This window comes from Octodon degus, unplaced genomic scaffold, assembly GCF_000260255.1.
Source record: "Octodon degus isolate 3935 unplaced genomic scaffold, OctDeg1.0 scaffold00029, whole genome shotgun sequence".
Taxonomy (NCBI): domain Eukaryota; kingdom Metazoa; phylum Chordata; class Mammalia; order Rodentia; family Octodontidae; genus Octodon; species Octodon degus.
In genome coordinates this window covers 10,492,911-10,518,218 of record NW_004524605.1, presented here as the reverse complement: position 1 = coordinate 10,518,218, position 25,308 = coordinate 10,492,911, and the positions used below count along the sequence as shown (strand labels likewise).

At 45.6% G+C, this 25,308-nt stretch overlaps 1 protein-coding gene across 2 annotated transcripts in view; it reads left to right on the top strand.

Annotated features, from left to right (window-relative positions):
• Positions 1-125: 125 nt before the first annotated feature.
• Gemin5 (gem nuclear organelle associated protein 5) overlaps positions 126-25,308 on the top strand; it is a 44,314-nt gene continuing 19,131 nt past the window's right edge. Inside the window, exons 1-16 of one of the 2 annotated variants that reach the window (XM_023713196.1) lie at positions 126-338; positions 1,014-1,174; positions 1,954-2,135; positions 4,846-4,997; positions 5,212-5,328; positions 6,209-6,341; positions 8,691-8,853; positions 10,033-10,245; positions 11,491-11,576; positions 16,399-16,481; positions 17,659-17,795; positions 18,184-18,257; positions 18,875-19,056; positions 20,634-20,773; positions 21,981-22,152; positions 24,024-24,269. In XM_023713196.1, coding sequence (XP_023568964.1) covers positions 173-338; positions 1,014-1,174; positions 1,954-2,135; positions 4,846-4,997; positions 5,212-5,328; positions 6,209-6,341; positions 8,691-8,853; positions 10,033-10,245; positions 11,491-11,576; positions 16,399-16,481; positions 17,659-17,795; positions 18,184-18,257; positions 18,875-19,056; positions 20,634-20,773; positions 21,981-22,152; positions 24,024-24,269 — 2,407 coding nt within the window. In that variant the 5' untranslated portion in view covers positions 126-172. Of the gene's footprint in view, positions 339-1,013; positions 1,175-1,953; positions 2,136-4,845; positions 4,998-5,208; positions 5,329-6,208; positions 6,342-8,690; positions 8,854-10,032; positions 10,246-11,490; positions 11,577-16,398; positions 16,482-17,658; positions 17,796-18,183; positions 18,258-18,874; positions 19,057-20,633; positions 20,774-21,980; positions 22,153-24,023; positions 24,270-25,308 lie in introns of both variants that reach the window. The other variant, XM_023713195.1, reaches the window with a different exon arrangement.

The following is a 25,308-nucleotide window of genomic DNA, read 5'->3' as shown; positions in this document are numbered from 1 at the left end:
CCGGCTGAGCTCGGGCTGCGCCGCCCCCCGCACTCGCGAGCACCGCGGCGCCGGGTGGGCCTCGGCGCGCGCCGTAGCGACGGCCGAGGGGCGGGGCCAGAGTCCGGGCCCGCCCCTTCCCGGCTCGGTCGCGGGGAGAGCGCTGCCCTGGCGGCTTCTTCCCTCAGCCAGCATGGGAGCGGAGCCGCGGACGCTGCCGCCCTCCCCCAACTGGTACTGCACCCGCAGCAGCGATGCCGTGCCCGGCGGCCTCTTCGGCTTCGCCGCGCGTACGTCCGTCTTCCTGGTCCGCGTGGGCCCGGGCGCGGGCGCGATCACCGGGACGCCCGCGTTTCGAGGTAAGAGGCACCCCACATCAGGGCCCGAACCTTCCCGGTCTCCCCGAGGGCGCTGGCTGTCGTCTGCAGCCACCCCCTTTCCTGGAGGTAGCGCTAGACGGAGGGAAGGCCCTGCCCGACGCAGCAACCCGCAGGAGCCGCAGCCCGCCGCGGGCGCCGGTCCGCCCCCCGCGCCCACGTGGGGCCGCGGCGCCCCGAGGTCTCCCGGGCCTCCCGCCCGGCCGGGTGCCCGCGTCCTTCTGGGAGCCTCTGCGGGGTTGTCTGCGCCCGCCCGCAGGCCCTGATCCTCCAGATAGGTGACTCTGCGAGGTGTACGGGTTGCGCAGGTACCGTCGCACTCCAGAGGAGGCTTTGATTGTGCCTGGGGAGGTGAGTCCGGACTGTCCCTGCCGCAGGATCTGCGGCCGCCTCTAAGGAGGAATGACTTTCACTTTCTTGGTGTGAGCTGCTTCTCGATCCAGGACCGGGAGGGATGTCAGCATTACCTTACAATTGAGAACACCGAAGTCAGAGAGAAGAATTGTCTGAAGTCGTGCAGTACCGCCATCCGGGCTTCTGTTATACGTGCGGGTTGAGAGATCACTACCAAGTTCACTACCCGGTCAATAACAGTATCATTCTCTCTGGTATCATAAGTAGCACTTTAATTAACTTGCACTTTGGTTTTGCTTCAAGTCATAGGAGAGTTGGTGGGACACACCGAGAGGGTCTCTGGCTTCACCTTTTCGCATCACCCTGGTCAGTACAATCTCTGTGCCACCAGCTCCGACGACGGGACTGTGAAAATATGGGATGTGGAGACAAAAACAGTCGTCAAGGAACATGCCCTGCATCAGGTACCTGGCTCACTGCTTTCTCAGAACATTTTTATGTGTCTTTGTTTTGTTTCCAATATGTTTTAGTCCTTCAACTGTGCAAGGTAACTTTTATAATTGTATCCATAAATTAGGTGCAAAATTGTATCATTGTAAATTATCTTCAAAACTTTTTTCAAAAGAAATGTTTATTTTGTTTCTAAACTAGAGGTAAGCAAACTTATTGTTTTGTAAATTTCTGCTAGAAACAAGCAGTGAGGTCCTCTCTCTGGCTGTTCTCATGCCACACAGCAGAGTTAATGAGTTCCACAAAGACATCATGCCTGCGAAGTCTAATATTTAATAGCAAGTTACTTACATAAATACTAAATAAAAACTATAAATAAGAAACAGAAACTCGCTTTAAAATATTATTTGATGTACTTGACTTTTAAGAGAACAAAAAGAGGAAAAGATTCACTTAAGTTTTGTTAAGAACTTTGTGTTGATCGATTTAAGAAAAGTTTTAATGAGCCTCTGGTCCCCACTAGTTTGCATTTTCCCATCACTTTGTTAATATGATGTTCACACAGGAGGCTGAGGCAGGATGGTCACCGTGAGTTCAAGGCCAGCCTGAACTATATAGTGAGATCCTGTCTCAAAAAACAAAAAAATAAAAATAAAATACTAGTAGCAAAAAGTATTTAAGTACCTGTGATGTGCCTTTGCACTGTGCTGGTTAGAGATTCAAGTTAAAAATTAAGTAAAAACAGGTCACTGACAAATGAGAAACAAATGCATACTTTTGTTTCATTTTGAAGCATACAATATCGGCATTACATTGGTCTCCTCGAGTAAAGGACTTAATAGTATCTGGAGATGAAAAAGGAGTCTTGTTCTGCTATTGGATTAACAGAAATGACACCCAGCGCCTCTTCGTAGAGCCCAGGACAATTTTCTGTCTTACTTGTTCACCTCATCATGAAGACCTAGTAGCCATTGGGTAAATACTATGCCATTGGTATTGATGGTTTATCTTTGTTTATCCTCGTATTTTTCCTTTATGCTACCTTCTCCTGTGCCTTTGTTCCTCAAAGGAAACTCTCTACAAGTGTTAACTGTTCCCCTGAGCCATAAGCATCATTTCTGTTTCCACTCTTTCTCATTTTTCTTTCTCTTCCCTCATACTATACTTTCCTTGTTCTTCGTATCTAATTTCTCCAACCGGCCTTTAAATGTTGGAAATGTTCTTTCTTTCATGTTTTTCATATATCATACAGTGTTCTTAGACATGAAAGAAACTGCCGCAGTGCGAAATGCTGGCTCTGGCGCTCGGCACTCCCTGGGGACTAGGAAGGACATGGCACTGGGAGTGTCTTCTGTTTCTCACCAAGGCTGGTTCACATGAGCTGCCTTTTCCCTGGCCGTTCCAAAAGGTGTTCATTGCATCCACTTTGAAGGCTTGGCATAGGCCATCCTATAAGAATATTAAAGGATAAAGTTTAACTGGAGAGGACTCAGGAGACTAGTGTGTGCTGGGCGGATGTAAGCCAGTAGACACACCTGGAGAAAAGCTTCCACAAAATTTTGCATGAAACCAGAGGAGGGATGGCCAGATTAATCCCAATTAAAGCTGAGCCGGAGCCACTCCTGGGGCAGCTGAGCCTGTGATTAAGACTGGGTATGGTGGCACACGCCTGTAATCCCAGCTCTTGGGAGGCTGTAAACCGGCAGATCACTACGAGTCTGATCTAGTAATGAGACCCTAGACACCCTGTAGACCCTTCCTTAAAGAAATACAAAAAAAAAAAGAAAGAAAGAAAGAAAGAAACCAACCAACCAGAGGAGGCACATATGGGTGGAACAGGTGGAAATATTAAATGGAAGGTACTAAGGTAGAAGGTGGGAAGGTGCACATGGGTGAGTGATAAGGATGTGACATCTGTGCCTCCGTGGTCTCATGAAGCAGAACGCCATTGCTGTATTACAGGGATCAGCAGAAAGGACATTGCTCAGAGTCTGAAAAGCTGGACTCAGAGCAGATCGTGAAAGAGCAGAAACGGGTAGTAGAAGGTCTTCATGTAGGGGAAACTACACAGAGCATAGCAGTTTATTTTAGAGGCTCTTTCAAAACTGATTATTTCCAGATAGCATATTCAGTCTTTGAAACAATTTCCTCTTGTGACAACTAGGTTTTATAACTTTGTGATTTTCAGTGTGAGTCTTCAGCCTGGCATTCTATTACTTCTAGTTGCTTTTGGTTGCTTTGTTTCCTTTTTATCTGGAATGGTGGTTTTCCATGCAGAATTGTAATTTGTAAGGAATGTGAATAGCTACATATTCTCTGGATAACTTTTTTTTTTTTTTTTTTCGGAACTGGAGATTGAACTCAGGCCCTTGCACTTGCCAGGCAAGTGCTTATTCTACCAAGCTATCTCCCCAGCCCATGGATAACAATTTTGTGCTTTCTAAAAAACATACGCACACATGTCTTACACGTGGCAGTCTTAACACTAGACAGCATATCTGCAATCATGTACAAGAATGTCAACAGCAACCTTTTTGTGTGTATAATAGTGAAAACTGGAAACTCTTCGGAAGAAAAATGATTAAACAGATAAATCTATACAATACAGTACTAATGCAGTAGTGTAAGCAAACAGAAGCTAGAATTACATGTGTCCGCATAGCTAACTCAGAATAGATAAAAATGCAAACTTCAGAAAAATAAGACATGATACCACTTACATGAGGTTTCTAAATATGCAGAATGATTGTGTCTTATTTGGTTACATATGTAGAAATAAGCTAGGAGGGCTGTACTAAAAAATTCACAACTAGAAGCAAGAGGATCACTGTGAGTTCAAGGTCAACCTATACTACACAGTGATTTCAAGGCCAGTCTGAACTACATGGCAAGACCCTATCAAAAGAAAAATATTTACAACTAGTGATTTATCCTTGGGAAAGGAGAGGTTTTATAGAGGTGCTATACAAAACACTTCAGCTGTGTGGATAATTTTTCTTAAACTAGGCAATAGATATCTATGTGTCTGAAACAATTCATCGCCAGGTGTGGTGGTACATGCCTGTAATCCCAGCGTTTGGGAGACTGCAGCAGGAGAATGACCATGAGTTTGAGGCCAGCCTGGACCACGAAGTGAGTTCAAGGCCTGGCTGAACCACATAACAAGACTTTGCCTCAAAAAAACTATATATACTATAATAATTCATCAGTTTTCCTTAAAAGCTATTAGAGTTTCTCTGTGTCTTCTGAATTAATAAGACATCAACCATGAAACATGTAGGTATAGAAAACAGAGTACTGTGGCTTTGCTCAGTTTGTAGTTAGAAAAGCATCCTCATTGCAAAAAGCAAACTTTTAGTGTACTAGGACAATTTCATCTCTAACTAGGGGAGTTGCTGCACTCCTATAGGAACTGTCCTGTAAGTTCCCTTAGAATAAAAGCATGTTCATTGTTAGCATTTTATGTCAGAAAACCTATACAGTATCAGTCTGATCATGAAGGAGGATTTTAGTAATCAAGAGGCATGAAATGAGCACTTTGAAATAAGGACAGATCAACAGTGTTTCTTGTCCTTCCCATTTTGGCCTTACCTTTGAGAAGTCCACACCACTGACTCCTAAGCCAAAATATTTACTAGAGAGACTTTCTTGATTTTTTACTAATATTTCTAACTTGTTTTTTTAGCTACAAGGATGGCCTAGTGGTTATCATTGACATCAGTAAGAAAGGAGAAATTATTCACAGACTCCGAGGGCACGACGATGAAATCCACTCCATAGCCTGGTGTCCCCTACTTGGTGAAGAGTGTTTGTCCATAAACCAAGAAGAAAACTCAGGTAGAGATGAGTAAGAGGAGAATGTCATGTGCTTCAGGCCCAAAGAACAAAGTGGATAAAGTTAAATTGACTGAATTTTAAGGCTAGGTTGTACAGTAGACCTATGAAAAAGATGGCTATGTTTTAGGAACCCTTATGAGCTATTTTTTTTTAAGTAGCATTTGTGCATATTTAATACAAATAAGAAATAAAATTGCCAACTCTCTCCTAGAAGAACCTGAAATTCCCAATGGGAAAGTTGCAGTACAGACCACAGAAGCAAAGGGCTGCTACTTAGCCACTGGAAGCAAAGATCAGACCATTCGAATCTGGAGCTGCTCCAAAAGCCGAGGTACAGCTGATGTGTAATGTCTCTTGTGGTCGAAGTTATATTCATTTGGTAGAATGGCTCCTTATTGTTCCATCTTATTGTTCTAAGAGTTTATCATCTGTCAGAAATCCGTTTTTTACTCTCCTGGCCTGATCACTGCTGCCGCACTTTAGCCGGGCTAGAACTCTGCTTTGAACATAATAGGTTTTGTGGTTTTAGATGCATTTCAAGAGAAGACGGGCTGCTGAGATGGCTCAGTGGTCTAAAGCACCTACTTAGAACAAGCTTACCAAAGCCCAGGGACCGCGGTTCAATCCCCCAGCACCACATGCCAGCCAGCCCTGCCCCCTGGTGGGCTGAGCTGGCCACACACACACAAAAATAAATAAATAAAATAAATTAATTAAAAAAAATTTATAAAAAAAAAAGAGAAGGCAGATGTCACTGCTTTAGACAAAGGTTGGTATTTGCTATGGAGAACAGCATACTTACAAATCAAGCATGTTAGGATTTGGCAGGGCCTGGGTGGCAGGAGTAGAAGAGCTGCAGAGCAAGTGATAGTAATCCAGTATAGAAGTATGTTTGTGGGCCAGGCACATAGCTTGACGGCATACGTGCCTGCCTGGCAAGCACAAGGTTCTGAGTTCAATCCCTGGTACCAAAAAAAAAAAAAGTTTGCATGTGTACACCTTATACAAGTTAAGCTAAATATCCATATAGGCTTTTGGGCCAAATTGGGATTAATCACTATTTATAATGATGTTTCCATGAAAAACTGAGGTATGTATTCAAAGCAGCCAAAGTAATAGTTAAATCTCTGACAGCCTGTTGGGAACTGCTGGTGACTTCAAGTAAGTAGCTTTGCTGTCCTGAGTGCTTGCTCTCCTCCCCTAACTTGTAGGAGTGATGACTTTGAAAATCCCTTTTCTGAAGAGACGAGGAGGGGGTGTGGACCCCACAGTTAAAGAGCGCCTTTGGTTGACACTGCATTGGCCCAAGAATCAGCCAACACAGCTGGTGTCCAGCTGCTTTGGGTAAGTCTCTGATCATGCTTTCTCTGATGCGTTTTGAATCCCTGTTGGCCTCAGTGACTGTGTGACCTCTCGTTGTGCACCTAGAGATGGAGAGTGTCATGGCCAAGGCGTGCATTATGGTGGGCCGTGTGAAATGGAAGAGCAAAAGACTTGTGCTGTACGACACTATGTCCTGGGGGTAAAGCCAGACACAAATGAATTCCAGAATCAATCTGATGCTTACCAAGACTTTTTACAGTGCTGAGCTTCAGGTGCTGTGTACAGCTTCCCTGTAGAAAAAGGAGTGATGGTAATATTTTCACTTCTTAGAATGAAAATGGTTTTGGCCATTCAATAAACAAAGTGTATTGAGCACTTTCCATAGGAACACACATTATCCGTCCTTTCTCATACCACAGTCGATGCAGAAGACTTCTGCGACCCCAAGTGGTAAGAGAACTTCTCCCCATCAGCAATAAGCGATTACTTCTGCGACAGATATGACCTGTATGTGCTCTCATTCAATTCAGTTTGGAAGTACTAACTTTGTCTCCCTGGAGATAGTGTCACATCCCTCAGAGGGCCTGGTGGCCAGCACTACACACGCACGCACATGCACACACATGTACACACACCGCCCCAGGTGGTTTTAACTGTGCCTCTGACCATCAGGCTGTGATTCAGGGTCTGACAACCCTCTCCTCAGGTTCAGTTAATCTGCACAAGCAGTTCACAGAACACAGGGACGTCATCCCTTTCCTGCTCATTATAAGGACACACTGGAAGATATACACAGGGTGAGGATGAGAAGCAGGACAGAGAGCTGCGCTGCCCTCTTGGGCCCTTTCCTTCCTTCCAGGACTGTCAGGTGGTCAGCCGGTCGGCTTTTGGAAGCTCTCGGAGCCTCATCCTGTGGGTATTTACTTGCTTCTTCACATTTGCAGATTGATTATACCTTTGGCCCCTGGTGACCAGTTGAGCTCTATCCCCTCACGCTCCTAGGTGGAAGCTGGTGGGGCCAGCCTCCTGACTCTGCCTCATCTTTCTGATGACCAGATCCCATCTTGAAGCTACCTAGAGGCTGCCAGCCATCAGTCAGCTCATTAATATAGCAGTGATGCTTATGCCTGGAGAGTTCAAGAGTTTTGGAGTTGTATGCCAGGAACAGGCAAAGACTGAGTGTGAGGTTGGGCATGTGACTCAGTGCCAGACCACCTGTGTGGAAAATGCAACCCCTGGGTTGCGTTCCCAGCCCTCACTTGAACAACAACAAAACAAGGCCATAGACGTACTTTGTAACAATCTGCTCCTAGTTGCTGACAAGTAATTTTAATAAGCAAATTTGATGCTTTTAAATGAATATAGTAAACCATACAAATCCCTCTAGCATGTTTGTGTGATCCTGCCTCTCACAGCCACCCCCAAAAAGAGCTACGTGCAGATTGAATTCTCGCAGATTATGGTGGCATTTATGATTAAAGCTATGGGAGCAGTCTGTTTAAAAGATGGCCTAGTCCATTACCACTTCGAGAACAAAGGTGTACAATAAAGTATCCTTTCCACCTCCATGTTTCATAGCTACTTGATTCCCCTTCCTTCAGGCCAAAGAAAAACAGTTGTATATGGGTATAAATCCAGTTTGCAAGTCAAGAAACAGCTGCTGAGGGGTGTATGACTTTAGCACTTGTGACAGGAGCAGTGGTACCTGCAGGTTAAGGTTGTGGGGGAAAAAGACACAGGATTGAAGCAAAACCAGCAGTGAGAAACCCACACAAGTCAAGGTATTGTAAATTTTGTCAGTCTGCAGAAATGTCTAGGTCGAGACAGAGTGCTTACCCAGGTATTGTCCGATTCTAGAAAGTTGTTCCAGGCTGGCCTGATAGCTCAGTGGACTAAAGTGCCTGCGTAGGCGGAGCGTAGCGGCTGGGTTTCCAACCCTAGCGTGCTGTGCTGGCCCTGTCTACAGGGTGCACTGAGACAGTTTGCTGAGAGGGTGATTGAGGCTGGGCGTGGTGGCGCACTCCTGTAAGCCCAGCACTTGGGAGGCTGAAAACAGGAGGATCACTAGGAGTCCGATCTACACAGTGAGACCCTGTAGTCCCTGTCCTAAATACAAAAAAGACAGACAGACAGAAAGTTGTTCCCTCTGGCAGATCCAGTACCCACGTGATGCTTGTGTGGCAATCTGCTTCCTGCCAGCAAGCCTCTAACAATCAAAATGAGGACTTTCCTATTGTTGTGCCCTTTGACTTGTGTTTTGTCAGGGAACAGTTGGCAGAAGTCATTCTGTAGCTCAGGCCCAACTTGGCTCACCAGCCGCATGTCGGGTTGCCTAGGAAGAGAACTAGTGTGCTTGCTCTTCTTCCTCAGGGGTGAGCTGCTGCTGTGGGATCTCACCCAGTGCTGGAGACGGAAATACACCCTCTTCGGCGCTTCAGAAGGGCAGAATCACTCCAGAATTGTCTTTAATTTATGTCCTTTGCAAACTGAGGATGACAAGCAGCTGCTCCTGTCCACATCCATGGATAGAGACGTAAGGACCACTCGGTTTCCTTTGCCTGCTAGTGCAGTTGGGTGCGGTGGGAGATGTCAGTCCTCCCACACTAGCCCTGCCTCCAGCCTCAGAGTTACCCTAAGTGATCAGCCCTGACTGTGTCCGTAGAACACGCAAGGGGGCATGGGAGGATTACCAGATGCTTTGTTGCTAACGAGCTTTAAGAGCAGATTTGTCTGCAACAGGATGTGTGAGCTCAGTGCACTTTGGTTTGTTGTCCATGGAGCCAGACCCATGACACACGTCATTTTTCTTCTAAGATAAAAGATGAGTTGATTTTTAAACTAAAATTGAGGACCAGGGAGATGGCTCAATGGAATAAGCGCTTCCCTGGCAAGCGCAAGGGCGTGAGTTCAATCCCCGGTTCCACAAAAAAAAAAAAAAAAAAACAACTAAAATTGAGCTGGCAATATAGCTCAGCAGACACAGCACCTGCCCAGCAAAAACAAGGTCATGAGTTTAATTCCTGGTATGTATGTGCATACATACATATATACATTATAATAAACAGATTATAATAAATAACCTAAAACTTGAGTATTTAGGATTAACTGCACTTTGTGATGAGCACAGGGGCTCTGGGCTGCAGTTGGGCACTGTATTTCTCAAAGGTTCACCATCACTGTCCTAGACAGCAACTCAGGCACCAGAGCTGTCTGCCTGGGTAAAATTGCTCCAGGGATGAATCGGCTGTATTTAAGTCTGACCCACTTTGAGACTAGGCTGGGTTTATTTGATGGACTTTCTCTCAAGTCCTTGCGGTCATCAGGTAGTACTTAAAACCTTCTCACTCCTCCTCCGCGTTCTGAGGCCTTTCCATGTAAGACCACATTTATCCTCATTCAGGTGAATACACTAAATGGGAAGGTAAAAGAGGTATAAAAGGGCACAAAGGCCTCTGGACACTGGGAAGTGGAAGTGTGGCTTCAGGGTTATTAGCTGCGTGATGCTGAATTCCTCGGACATGTCTGGGAATAAACACACTGCAAGACCCTGTGAGATATGTAATTTATGACTGGTGCCTTTTCTAATTCCTCCTAGAACATGAAGTTATGATATTCTACCTACTCTTTAGAGCCACTCCATTTGAAATGTTGTGGTCTTTTTCCTGTCCCTCTGGGGTTTTCTGTATTGAGGCCCCATCCCTGATCTTTTCAGGTGAAATGCTGGGACATGAGCACGCTGGAGTGCTGCTGGACCCTGCCTTCACTTGGTGGCTTTGCATACAGCCTGGCCTTCTCCCCTGAGGACACAGGCTACCTGGCCATCGGTGTTGGTGATGGCATGATCCGGGTATGGAACACATCATCCAGAAAGAACAGCTATGACGTGAAAAACTTTTGGCAGGGAGTCAAGTCCAAGGTTACAGCGGTAAGGCTGCTGCTTTAAGATTGTTTTCAAATAGATGTTTATTTTGTAGAGATACCTGCTCATCTAGGCGAGCTCTGTTGGTTAAGGGTATTAGCAGTGAAATTTGAAACTACAACAGTAGAGGATGTTCAAACAAATCATCCCCAAATTCAGAGTTTGAAATGAAGGCTTTGTACATAATATCTAATAATAAGAAATTAGAAATATGCTGCTGTGTTCGCAGAAGACATTAGAGTATAAAAACCACATATTGGAGTAGTATCTTTTAAAATGATAACGTAGATTTCTTCACTTGAAAATGTTAATAAAAGTACAAATAATGAAACAAAACATGGAATACAGATTAGAAACCATGTATAACCTTTTGGTTTTCTCTCCAATGATACCTCGATTGTGGCCAGTAAGTCTAAAAGTAGTAAACATTTGTGATGTAAAAAGAAAGAGGGAGCATTGCAGAGTCAGAGAAAGCAGTCATCTTTCGGGCCACACCCTCTCTCCAGTACCCCCACTTGTGTAATCCAGAAACTTACACATTTTAAGGTTTTTTTCTTTTTGAGTCGAGGTCTGGCTATGCGGTTCAGGCTGGCCTTGAGCTTGCTTTGTAGCCCAGGCTGATCTCAAATGTTCAAGGAGTCCTCCTGCCTCAGCTTCTCCTGTGCTAGGATTACAAGCATGTGCACCATGCCTGGTTCAAATTTTAATTATTAATAGAATTACATTTTCTAATTTTTTTAAAAATGTATTTGGATCTATAGTAATCCTCCTGTGTCAGCCTCCCCAGCACTGGGATTATAGGCATGCGCCACCATGCCCGGTTTCAGTGGCCACTTGGCATGGGGCTGGCAAGGCGTATGTTACCAGGGATTGAAGACAGGTCATTGCGCTTGCCAGACAGGTGCTTAGACTGCTGAGCTAGCTCTCTGGCCTGATCTGGAATCTTTTATCCCCATTTCTCAGTGCATCATTGAACATCACTGAACTGTTTGAACTCATTTTTTTTCTCCTGTGTATATGTAAGATCATGAAAAAGAAATAATAAAAAAATTTTCCATTTGAACATTCAAAGATTAACAAAAGGAAGGGCCAGGTGATAGCTCAGCAGCATAAGCCCCTGCCTGGCAAGCCCAAGGTCCTGAGTTTGATTCCCTAGTACTACCCAAAAAAAAAAAAAAAGTGTTAATATTAGGATACCCTTAAATGTGTGCCCTTTTTCTCATAAATTCTTATCTGGAACTCTTATTGTAGCTCTGTTGGCACCCAAAAAAAGAACATTGTTTGGCCTTTGGAACTGATGACGGAAAAGTGGGATTGTACGACACCTTCTCCAACAAGTAAGAAGTGTAGTTCTTCTTTAGCCCACTGACCAAACTGTCAGTGATGGATTTCTTTTTATCTTTTTTTTTTTTTAAATTTATTTGATGCAGAGTCTCACTACGCAGCTCGGACTCTAGTGCTCCTCCTGTTTTCAGTCTCCCCAGCACTAGGATCACAGGTGTGCACCACCACGCCTGATGGCTCAGCACGCTGAGGGTAGGACCACATGGCACAGGGATCAAACCCCATGCCCTGCACTTGCCTGAGTAAAGCATTTAGTTCCCTGAGCTATCTTGCCAGCCCTTGATAGATTTTCATTTTGGATTCATAAACCTGAGTGCACATCGGAATAGTATTTAAGGTAGGACCAGCCAGATAGCTCAGCAGATTAAAGCGCCTGCTTAGGCAGACACAGAACAGGATTCAGTCCCAGGCCCCACCTGCCATGCAGGCCCCGCCCCAGGGCTCACTGATACAGAGATTGAGACTGAGCATGGTGGCACACCCCTGTAATCCCAGCGTTTGGGAGGCTGAAAACAAGAGGCTCACTATGAGTCTTATCTGTGTACTGAGACCCTATAGACCCTGTATTAAATACATTAAAAGATAAAAATAATAATATTTAAGGCTTTCTTAAAATACAATTCTGGTGCTAATACTGAGGTTAAGAACTCAGAATTTAATTAAAAATTTCTTTTCAGGTGGTGGTGATTCAACCTATCATATTTAGGAACTGGATATGTACACCATTTGGTTTTGTTTTTACAAAAGTCTTTAAGCATACATGAAAGAGGAAAGACATGTGTAAAGAACATCTATGTACCTTCTATTGCTTATTTGCTTTTTTTTTTTTTCCTGTATTTTAGGGAAGGGTCTACAGGGTGATCAGGGCTTCGCTACTAGATTGGACAAGTAGTGATCTTCCTGTTTACAGCCTCCCAAGTGCTGGGATTACAGGCGTGCGCCACCATGTCCAGTCTCAATTGCTGTCTCAGTGTGCCCCGGGGCAGGATCAGCACGACAGGCCCAGGGATTGAACCCCTGGCCCCTATGCCTGTTTGCAGGCACTTTAATCCACTGAGCTATTTGGCCGGCCCTCCATTTTGCCTTACATTTTAATCTGCGTGTGTCTCATTGGGTGCTCCTCCTTTTTAGTTCTAAGAATAAGGACTTTCTTCTGTATAGCAATATGTGATGAAATTAACAGGGGGGCCAGGGAGATGGCTCAGTGGAATAAGTGCTTCCCTGGCAAGCACAGGGGCCTAAGTTCAAGCCCCATTCCACCAAAAAAAAAAAGAAGTTAACAGTAACTTCATCATATTCATATAAACCAATAATGTAATTTTCTCATAAAGTGTATTAGATACATGTTGAGAATGCATATACATGTGCATATGTATCAGATTATGTGCATATTTCCCCAGTTGAGCTGAAATGTTAGTCTTAAGGTTTTTTTACAAGTTCATTTGCACTAGGATTCATACAATGGATTTTGTCGCATTTCTTTAGTTTTACTCTGGAATACTGGCCTACTTCTTGCCTTTGTATAATGTTGCCTTTTCTAATTGATGACTCTAGATAAATTGTTTTATAAACTCCACACTGTGCATTTTTTAAAAAAAAATTTTTAAGTATTTAGTACAGGGTCTCACTACATATATCGGACTCAGAGTGATCCTCCTGTTTTCAGCCTCCCAAGCACTGGGATTACAAGGGCATGTCACCACGCTCAGTCTCAATCACAGTCTCAGTGAGCCCTGGGGGTAGTGATGGTATGGCACACCGGGGATCAAACCTGGTCCCTGTACCTGCCTAAGCAGGTGCTTTAACCCACTGAGTTATCTGACTGGCCCCACACCTTGCACTTTTCTGGTTACATTCCTTTTTTCTTTTTGTCTTTTTCTTTTTGTCGTTTTATTTTGTTTTTGTCTTTGAGACAGGGTCTTGCTATGCAGTTCAGGCTGGCCATGTAGCCCAGGCTGGTTTTGGTTTTTTTTTTTTTACCCAGGCTGGTCTTGAAAACACAATGATCTTCCTGCCTCAACCTCCCGAGGGCTGGGATTACAGGCATGCACCACCACAGCCAGCCCGATATTTCTTGCTTAACAGCTCAGTTCCTTCACTAGATCATTAAATGAATTGGTCACTGAGGAATCATAGATCCTAAGTACGTAATAATACTCAAAACGAAGAAATGGTCAGCTGAAACTCCAGCTAGACGGCTTTGCTTCTATTTCCTCAACTATTTTTAAATATATTTTGTTGTTTGGGGTCTCACTATGCAGCTCAGACTCATGGTGATCCTCCTGCTTTTCAGCCGCCCCAGCGCTGGGATTACAGGCATGTGGCACCACACCCATACTCTGGCCAGCTCAGCCCGACCTGGGGGGCAGGGCTGGAACAACTTGTGGTACTAGGGATTGAACTGTGGTCCCTGCCCTTGCCTAAGCAGGTGCTTTAGTCCACTGAGCTATCTCGCCAACCTATTTCCTCAACTCTTACATCTTATGTGCAGTACTATAATGTATTATATAATAGAAAACTATATTCTATACAGTACAACCAGCAAAAATTACAGTGCTGTATAGACAAGGTATACATATTCCCCCAAAATAAAAGGATACTGAAACTATAAATGAGATGTGTAGAACTGTACCAAAAAAAGGACCTGTTGTAAGGCAGAGCAGTGGGTCATAAGCATGAACAGGGCACCTCAGTCTTAAATCCAGAGGGTCATCAAACAGGCAAGTTGTTAAATGTGGAGTGTGTAGATTTCCCTTTAGTGACTTCTTTATTTCCTTCTAGTGACTTCTGATTTGTTCTTCTAGTCCATATATTTCCTATCAATTCAGGTTATGTCTTGAGCTCCCTTGCCTATTACAGTACTTCTTAGACACCAGCAACCACTGAGCACTAGGAAGGGTTGAACCCAAGTTGTTGTGTACTGTAAGTATAAAATGCATGAGCATCTTTTTAAACTGGAAATGAGCTGGGGTGCTAGGGCATACCTGTAATCACAGCACTGGCAAGGCCGACGTAGGACTGCCAGGAATGCAAGGCCAGCCTGAATTACAAGGCAAGGTCCAGTCTTAACCAAAAAAAAACAGAAAAATGTCTTAAATGATTATTTTAATTATATTTAAAATAGTTCCTTTTTTACTTTTTTTGTTGTTGTTGTTTTGTTTTTTAATGTATTTGGTACAGGGTCTTACTGTGCAGCTCAGACTCGTAGTGATCCTTCTATTTTCAGCCTCCCCGGCACTGGCATTACAGGCATGCACCACCACAGCCAGACTAGGTGATGGCTCAGCATGTGGTGCCAGGGATCAAACCAAAGTCCCCATGCTTACTTAAGTAGGTGCTTAATCTGCTGAGCTATCTCTGGCCCTTAAAGTCATTATTTAAGATACTCAGTTAAATAGAATATTACACCCCACTTGTTTCTTATACTTAGTTCTCATTCTTGTTTCTTACACTTAAACGTGACTGCAAGAAAGTGTACTTATGACTCATGTTATCTGTCCACAGGGTTGTTTAATAACAATTATCCCTGGTTCCGACCAAAAAAAAAAAAAAAATTACATACAGCTACAGAATAGCTTCCTCAGTCCCACGAGCCACATTCTGCATACCCAGGAGCCTCGTGCAGCTAAGCTGCCTCGTGCACAGCTGTGCTAGACCAGGGCTTGATGAGCTGTGCCCTGGCTGGGGAGCCTCTGTACTCTGGCCTGGGTGATGAGGCACAAGTCCTATCCCAGAGCCCACAGAGCCCGAACTCCACTGCTGCTGTATACAAGGCGCCACCCACCCCCCGCCAGCCACTGCTGCACGAGCCCATCTGCACTGCACCTTTTTTTTTTTTTTAATTTTGTGTGTGTGTGTGTGGCCAGCTCAGCCCACCAGGGGGCGGGGCCGGCTGGCATGTGGTGCTGGGGATTGAACCGTGGTCCCTGTGCTTTGCCTAGCTTAGCTTGTTCTAAGTAGGTGCTTTAGACCACTGAGCCATCTCACCATCCCCCCTCTGATTCTTATTATAAGTGAGTATTCACATAGCTCTAGAAAAGTTATATCAGGAGGAAGGATATTGCTGTACACCTGTTGTCAGGTATGTAGCCAGAATACTCTCTGTTTCTGTAAGCCAAAGTGATTTTGGTCCATTGTCTAAAATGATCACAGCCAATTTGTCAATATCTGCAAATAAGTAATTCTACCTCTAGCTCAGCTATTAACCAGTTAACCTTCAGAAACACTCAAGAGCTTCCTTAAAATGATAATGAAAAACTTTAACATTTAATCTGTCTGTCCTGAAATCTTGTCACATTTTAATAAGGTGATGTTCATGGCATACAGTAGGTCTAAGATGACTTCTAATTTCATAACTTTCTAATTTTGTTTTCACCTTAAGGTGAAAACATTTGCATAGTGAGGATGTGTGCTTAGCAACAACCTTAATTCTAGAATGAAGTTTGCATTTTCTATCTTGACAAATGGAAAAAGTGGCCCACTTTTCTCTAATTGTGATCACCTTTAACTGCAGTAATGTTAGATTACTGGACACAATTAAAGTGGGCGGTTGAGAAGGGAGAGGAGAAACGTGACCCCGTACAGGCCAGGCAGATGGCAGTGCTTCTCTAGAGCATGTTCAGGGCGTAGTTGTGTAGGCAGTAGAAATTATGGCTCTGTTTGAGTGGTTGCTTTTTTACTATCAACTATTTGGAGAAGTTAAATTACTATTAGATTCTTTTTGTCTAATATCAGCAACTAAGGACTTAGAAAAAGATGTGCCATTTTCCACTATTGACATTTTCTTCAAATTTATTCTCCACCCCTCCCCTGAAGACCACCACAGATTTCGAGCACATACCATAAGAGGACTGTGTACACACTCGCTTGGGGGCCCCCAGTACCCCCCATGTCACTTGGTAAGTTTCTCTGCCATTCTCTTACAAATGTGGTGGTAGTATTCCCTTGCTTTCTGTGTAGCCCTAGAATGTAAAAGGTGGAAAAAGTCGTAAGTGTTCTGGGCAGTGACAGGTAATAAACTGGAATTTCTAAGAGAAACCATTAATGTATAAACCTCTCCAGACTTATAGCACAATTCTTCCTTCATGCTAAAATAGTACACTGTAATCATTAGGTCCTGCTGGATCCTGGCCTTTGGTCCCTACATTCCGCCCTTTCCCTTTCCTAGTCCCTCAGCTTTTATCTTCATATTTTTCTGGGCAAAGTAATGGGTCCTCCTTAATTTTCTTCTTTTTTTTTTTTTAATTTTTATTTAATACAGAGTCTCACTACACAAATTGGACTTGTAATGATTCTCCTGTTTTCAGCTTCCCAAGCGCTGGGATTACAGGGTCGCGCCACCATGCCCAGTCTCATGGCGTCCTGGGGGCAGGACTGGCAAGGCAGGCTGGGGATTGACCCTCCAACCCCTGTGTCTGCCTAAGCAGGCACTCTTAATTTTTTAATTTAATCTTTTATTTTTTTATTTGGTAAAAGGTCTCACTATGCAGCTCAGACTTACACTGATCCTCCTGCCTCAGCCTTCCCAGCACTGTGATTACCGGTGCATGCCACCATACCCAGTTTCAGTGGCTGGCATGGCATGCGGTAGCAGGATCAAACCTGGGTTCTGGCGCTTACCAGGCAGGCACTTACGCTGCTGAGCTGTCCCCCAGCCCCTTTCTTAAATGATTGAGAACATGTTCGGGGTTGGGGAGATGGCTCAGCAGAATAAGCGCTTTCCTGGCAAGCTACAAGGGCCTGAATTCAATCCCCAGTTCCACCAAAAAATAAAAAGAGAGAGAGAGAACATGTTTGCTTTCTGATCCCAGCTTTGGTGCCACTACTAATTTAAGTATCAGGATACATAGAGTGATGCATTACATCATAGAAATGAGCAGCGCCCTGGTTGGTGTACCTCTTCTGCACATCCCAGCGGCTGCGTTCAGGTGGAGCGTGGCTGTATTCCGTGGCACCTGAATGGTTCAGAAGTACAGTTCCTTTTCGTTCATAATTCCTGTGCTATGGTACGTGCTGTCATGGCAGATAAGCTGTGTGTAACAGTGCAAAGCTGATTCACTTTCTTATCTCACCTAGAAGGAGAAGGAGACAGGCCTTCCTTCACTTTGTACAGCTGTGGCGGGGAAGGGGTTGTCTTCCAGCATAATCCCTGGAAGTTCAGCGGGGAGGCCTTTGACATCAACAAGCTCATCCGGGACACCAATGCAGTCAAGGTGAGTTCTTGGGTCTCAAGCCGCCTCTTGGGTTCCCCTGCATTTCTGATCTTACATACTAAATGTCTTTCTTACCGAGAGCCATTTGCCAAGGCACGCCTCTGAGGTGCCGTTAAAGGGGTATGAGCCAATCTGGGGGCCTCAACATGTATCCTAGGAGACTTGATCGTTGAGTAAAGCAGGGATCTCACCCCAGAAGTGCACTGGGGTCCTGTTTAGGAAATCATAATTAGAATACTTGTTCTCAGAGTTCTTTGACTAGTGGTGAAGCTTGTTGTGAAAAACGGTTTTGCTGTAAGTAGACTTTTCTCATGCTGTCGTGGACTTGTGAGGTGTGGGGAGACAAGAGCATTGTTTACAGTCAGCACTGGTTTGTCTTGCTTTCTAGTACAAACTGCCTGTGCACACGGAGATCAGCTGGAAAGCAGATGGCAAATTCATGGCTCTTGGCAATGAAGATGGGTATGCATTTGTTCTTTAAAAAGGAAAAAATTGTAGTTGCACATAAGTTTTCATCACAAGCTGGCCGATGCCACCTGTACTGTTAGTTGGGAAGCCCTGTTGTGTTCCATGTTCTTATTTATCCTCCATGTCCCCAGTGGATCTAGGAGCATGCACCACCTATGAAGACTACAGGGTTACTTGGTTGTTTCTGGTCCAGAGATAGTGTCTGGCTCTTTTGTGCCTTACAGAAGGCTCACACGCTACATCAGACTACCGGGCCTCCATTTTCTTAACTGTCACCCTAGCAGAACGCTCTTTCTGGCCTTCCTGTGTCCTACCCAGTGCTAATCATAGTAGCGTAGGCCTAAGTCAGGCTTCTTTCTCTTTCTCCCTAGTCCCAGTGATCACTAATGCCTGCTAAACACCATTATCCAGAGATTGTTGGAATGTTTTAAAGCTAAATGTACTTAGTTCAGAAAATAGCTCTTGCACCTGCCTCGCTGCAAGAGGATGGCTTCAGTGAGGGACAGTGTCGCCCGCTTCGCCTTTCCCGGCCGCGGCAGGCAGGACGTGCGTGTCTGCGTGGGACTGCAGTTGAGTCACACGGTTTCATGTCTCGCTGTCTCTCCTTGCAGATCAATAGAGGTATTTCAGGCCCCCAGCCTGAAGCTGGTGTGCACCATCCAGCAGCACCACAAGCTCCTCAACACCATGAGCTGGCACCACGAGCACGGTGGCCAGCCCGAGCTCAGCTACCTGCTGGCCTCTGGCTCCAACAACGCCGTCATCTACGTGCACAACCTGAAAGACGTGCTAGGTGACTTGTGCACCCTCCATTCTGGGGCTGCCACTGTGTGTTCCTCTGCTTTCCGTTGTGGTCTTTGCATGCGTTTATCTGTGGTGTTGAATTTTTTTAATTTTTTTCTCCCCTTTCCAAAGTAATCTGTTCATCTTCCTTAAAAGTTCTCTCAAACATGAGGAAAATACTAATTGAGAAGATGAAGTTCCCGGCGGGCATGGTTAGTGCGTGCCTGTAGTTGCAGCACTCTGGACAGGCCGCAGCCAGAGGATCACAACTGTGACAGCTCAGCAAGACCTCTCTGTCTCAAAACTTAAAAAGTGCTGAGGATGCTAAGCGCCAGGCTTCCGGTGGGGGGGATAAAAAAAACAGAAAATGTCCCTCCCTCAGTAACAATAAGTGCACAGGTGCTGGCAGTCCTGTGCACTTGTATGAGAGCACGTCTTCTGCGTATAGTTAAAAGGAGAGGGGCCGGGGAGATGGCGCAGGAGAGTAAGTGCTTGCCTGGCGCGCGCAAGGGCCTGCGTTCAACCACCAGTTCCGCCAAAAAAAAAAGAAGAGACGGCTGCAGGTGTGAGAATACAGTATAGTCCCAGAGAGCATTTGCCTAGCGTGTGTGGTGCTCTCTCGTAACTCAAAGATACTGAGTTATAATATCTTTATGTGTCAGTGTATAAGGACATTACTGCTACCACCATACACCTGTTTATCCCCTTGTACGGATATAACATGATTATCCAGTTAACACTTAAATTTATATTTTACAACTTAAGCACTATAATTACTATGAATCACATTGAACATGTCTTCATGAATGTGAATTTTTGTGTGCAGTTCAGGCTAGCCTTGAACTCACCATGCAGTCCAGGGTGGCCTCCAAATCCCAGTGATCCTCCTGCCTCAGCCTCCTGAGTGCCGAGATTACAGGCATGCACCACCACATTCGGTTCTAATTTGCTTCTTTGGCTTTTTTATTTTGGGGGTTTTCTTGAGATGGGGCCTCACTGTGTAGTTCATGCTGGCTTTGAATTCACTCAGAGGCTGGTGATCCTCCTGCCCTTGAAGGCCTGAGATCAGAGGCGTGCATTGCCATGCCTGGCTCTGTGTCCTACCGTTTTTACCTTCTTTTTCCTGAAATAATGCACTCTCACTTAGAAGAGAGTGCAAGGATAGCACAGAGGGCCGCCACCTGCCCTCTCTGGGGTTCAGTAAGCTGTAATATTTTATCACATTTGGTGAGTGCAGAACAGTTGTTTTGTAGCTGTGCCCACATACTTTCTCATGGTCAGCTTCCGATTGGGCGTTTTTACCTAGCGTGTCAGCGGCTGAGGCCTTGTGCTTCTTATTATCACACCCAGAAGGTATGATTTGCGTTCCCATGGCTTAGGAAGAAAGCCTGAGAGCTGCCGTGTCTAGAGATAAGCCTGTGGCTCAGGCTGTCCAGGCACCTGACTGCTTAGCCCCTACACAGCACTGCTGCCCTGGGAACCACCCTGCTCTGAGCCAGTATTGACTGTCAGGTGGAGCCTTCCTGGTATGTGTTTGTGTCTTGTGTGTGGTTGTTGCTGGCAGTGATGATGTCCTCCTTCTTTTAGAGAGCGATCCTGAGTCTCCAGTGACCATTACTGAGCCCTTCCGCACGCTCTCAGGACACACAGCCAAGATCACCTGCCTGGCGTGGAGCCCCCATCATGATGGGATCCTGGTGTCTGCCTCCTACGATGGGACGGCCCAGGTACTGCGTGTACTTGACCCTGGGGCTCCTTCACTGCAGACTCTTAGACTTTCCTGTCCCCCGCCGCTAGACCTGTTTGTTTTGCCAGTAACCTTCTACAAAAAGTCGTTACTTGAGCTCTAGCAGGCATTTTAGTTTTACCTGCTCTTTTACCTGGTTGAGTTTCAGTTTTTTACTTAGATGAAAGGGAAAGTATTAACAGGCACCAGCTAACATTCCGGGCCAGCCAAATAGCTCAGTGGATTAAAGCACCTGCAAGCAGGCACAGAGCAGGGGTTTGATCCCTGGACCTGACATGCCGGCCCCGCCCCCAGAGCCCATTGAGACAGCAATTGAGACTAGGCGTGGTGGCACAGGCCTGTAATCCCAGCACTTGGGAGGCTGTAAACAGGAGGATCACTACAAGTCCAATCTAGTAGTGAGACCCTGAAAACCCTGTAGACCCTTCCCTAAAAAAAAAAACACAAAAATAAATAAAGTGTAACATCTCTACAACTTTCTTTCTGACTTCATAGCATATGGTAGAATAAGTTATGAAAATTTTTCTCTTGTTCAAACACAGAAATACTAATCACAGAAACAGTTTTTAATAACAAATTGGTAAGTAGCAATCTCCACCTTCAAAGGATCAAGACGAAATGCCAAGCCAGAGCTATGAAGTAGAAGTGCTGGACATAGAGCCACACAGACCATAGCAGCTGGGGGACTCAGGCACCGTGAGGAGTGGGGCTGCTGGTGGTGTTACTGAGATAGCTGCACAGAGCTGGCAGCGGTGAAGAAGGCTGCTTTCATGAGACAGACCCTGAATGCTTGAGGAAATGGCCAAGGAAGTAGTCATTTGTCAGGGGACTTCAGAGACGAAAGAATTAATTACCTGTGAGAAATTAGAACTCTTAATTTCCGAATTAAGTATGGGCTGTTTTCTTAATGGTAACAGAGCCCCTGGGCCGAATACTAACATGGTTCTGGATTGGGACAGTATACTCCATAATTCACTGCAAATCATCCCCTAGGAATGCCTATGTGTGCTTGGACACCTACAGAAAACAGTATTATCTGAAATTGGACCTTTTTTGTTTTGTTTTTTTGAGTCAGGGTCTCACTGTGTAGTTCAGGCCCTTCTTGAACTTACTAGGTAGCCCAGGGTGCCTGAAACCCTCCTGAAAAATAATCAGCAATTCTTCCACCATGTGGCTTTTGGTTTCAGGTGTGGGACACCCTCCGTGAGCAGCCTCTGCACAATTTCCGTGGACACCGAGGCCGGCTGCTCTGTGTGGTGTGGTCCCCGTTGGACCCGGAGTGCATCTACTCAGGGGCAGATGACTTCTGCGTGTACAGATGGCTGCCCTCCGCACAAGATCACTCGCGGCCTCCCCAAGGTTGGTCGGAGCATGAGCCGGAAGCCATGCACCTCATTCCCCTCTCCCCGCAGGCACCGTGTGGCCCAGAGCCAAGCAAAGAAGCCGCCCATAAGGGCAGCACATCAGGGCTGGGTCTGCTGTGTCCTCAGACAGGTGGCCAGGAGCTGAGACAGCCATAGCCCAGTGATACCGAGACCACCACATGCCTGGGTCTGGGCTGCAAGGACCATTTGAGAAATGGAGCACAGCTCCTGCCAGAAAGGACCGGCCTCCTCGGACAGTTTAGGAGACATGGCTAAGACACAGAAGCTAACTTGGAGAAGATACCACTGACCAAAGCTAGGATGACTTGAACTTGAAAAATAAGCTGTGAGAGAGTTCTGTTTCTGACTTTAAAAGATTAACTGGTAGTAGGCTTGCCCACCCGCCATAAGCAAGTAGGAAATGAGACAGTGTGTGTTACAAATCAGAAATGACCCAAAGGAAACAAAAGCATATGTCCATATAAAGACATGTGAAGGAATGCTCATAGCAGCTTTATCAGTGGTCAGCAAAAGCCAGAAACAGCACCAGCACTTACCAACAAATCAGTGTCTCAGCTGCAGTGTATTTCTCCACAGGGGAATTTGTTCAGTTCATTGGTGACGAAGTGATGTGGGTGTATCTCAGCGGTAGAGTGCATGCTTAGCGAGCTGAAGGCCTGTGCCCCAAAAGAAAGGAAGCGTAACTAAGGATACACACAACAGAGTTGGGACCCAGGCATAGACGGCGCACTGCGGAGTCTTCACAGGGTCTAGAACAGTCCAGACTGCACTGTAGCGGCAGGGATGGCCCAGGGCTAACTGCCCAGACAGGTTGAGGGAACTTTTGGTGAAAGGAATATTTTCTCTTATTCTTGGTGCTGTTGATGGTAAGATAATTGTGTGACTGTATCAGAATTCACCAAGCTATTAAAAGGTGGTTATATTTTATTACACTAAATAATACCTAAATAATGGTGGTTTAAAAATAAGCAGAAGATAGAGTCTATAGAGATGAAAGTAAATGCCTAAACCATGGCATGCCAGCATCACTTCAGGGTATTCTAGCTGAAAATGCACAACCTAGCAAGGTGTGAGGCCACACTCCTGCATCCCAGCACTCACAAGGCTGAGGCAGGAAGATCCACTGGGAGTTCAGGACCAGCCTGGGCTACATAGTTCAAGCTTGGCCTGAACTACATAATAAAGCCCTCTCAAAGAAAATATACCAACTGAATGTAAGGGAAGCATCAAGCAGACTTACACTGAGGTGAAACTTGACAGAATAAGTCCGCCATAAACTTCAAGTCTCAAGTCGTAAGTTCAGAGGAAGACCGGGATAACTGCGGGCTGAAGGGGAGGAAGCAGAGGCATGACAGCCATGAGCAGTGTGTGATCTTGGCCGATCCCCTTAGCTATAAAATCATTGGTCCTGCTTTAGCAGGCAATAGCGAGGGCCCGTTAGGGTCCTGGCTCGGCCAGTGCCACTGTGGTGCTAGAGAATGTCCTTGTCTGTGACGTGCACATGGAGGTACTGGGGTGAGTGGACATCTTATGAGTGAGAGGAATCCTAAAAGGCTTGTTCCACATTACAGAAACAGCACTGACAATGCATTGGGACTAGATGGAAGTGGCAGTGCACCCGTGAGGCAGAGCTACAGGCCAGCATAGGTGGTGTGGCGGCTGCGCAGACCCTGGCTTACAAGAGAAAGGACGGGTTGTAGCTCAGGGCCAGGTCGTGGGTGTGTGCAGAAGGGAAAGCGGTCCAGACGAGAACTGTGATGGGGTATGGCCACCCAGTGCTAGGACTACCTGGGGCCCTTCTACCCAAAAGTCTCAATCTTTCCTTTTTTATTGTGATTTTTGTAGGCAAAAAAAGTATTGAATTAGAGAAAAAACGGTTCTCTCAACCTAAACCAAAGCCTAAAAAGAAGAAAAAGCCCACCTCACAAATGCCTGTAAAGCAAGAGCCACTTGAGGGACATGAAGAAGAGAACACAAAGGAGAACGAGGTGCCTGTGGAGAATGGGGTGTCCGACCCGGAGGGCGAGGAAGAGGAGGAGCCAGAGGCGCAGCCACCGCTGCCGGAGGTGCTCTGGGAGCACGGCCCTGGGGGTAGGTGCAGGGACCCACTTGCTGCTCCTCACCTCCAAACTCCGTGAGGGCCTTATTCGGTTTAAAATTTCTGTCTCTGACTTGCTTAGTTCCCCAGCACCTTAATGTAGGTACATATCATCTTTAGTGTCTTCAGAAACAGCAGTAGTTTTCCTTAAAGCTGAATTTAGCCTCTAAATATCTTTGAAGCATTGACAATCTTGGGGATGATTGGGATGGAAAAAGCAAAGCAGGCTAAGACTGTGGGAAAGAGTGGACCCAGGGTGGTCTGCATAGCTCTTACGTGGACAGTTTTAGTACTGGGACGTCACCAGCCATGTCTGTTGAAAGAAACTATTTCCCTTACAAATGCCTGACCTCAGCTGCCTGGTGGTGCGTGCCTGTAATCCTAGCACGCAGGAGACCGACGCAGGGCGATTACTGTGAGTTGAAGGCCAGCCTAAACTCCATAGTGCCACCCTGTCTCAAAATAATAGAAAATAAACATTCATCATCTATATTAATCAGCTCTTGTAAATACTTGGTGCCCTGTTACCTATAAAATGAATGGTTTAGGGGCCAGGGAGATGGCTCAGTGGAATAAGCGCTTCCCTGGCAAGCACAAGGGCCTGAGTTCAATCCCTGGTTCCGGGGGGGGGGGGGGGGGGATGGTTTATTCATATAAATAGAAGCTGTTATTTTAATTCTACAGTAGTATTTTAATATGACAGAATTAAAATTGCCAAAATATGACAGTGGCACCCCCAGCCCTCTACCTCTAAGGATGCTCTTAGACCTATAATTCTGGTAAATAAAGAGCTAAAAGCCCATTGCGCTTAATTCTGCACTCACGTACTTAACATACCTTTGGTTCACAGAATGGCTACAGAGATGGCCTTTAGCCCTGTAGCCCAGCAGCTTGTTTAAAAGAAACATAAAAGGTTTCTGTGCTTCCAGTTGTGGCTCTGTGTCACATCCATTTAATGCTCCCTTTTAGTGCAGCTATTCCTTGTTTAGATAAATACGCAGTTAGTGCTTGGTGACCTGAACATGTGCCTTG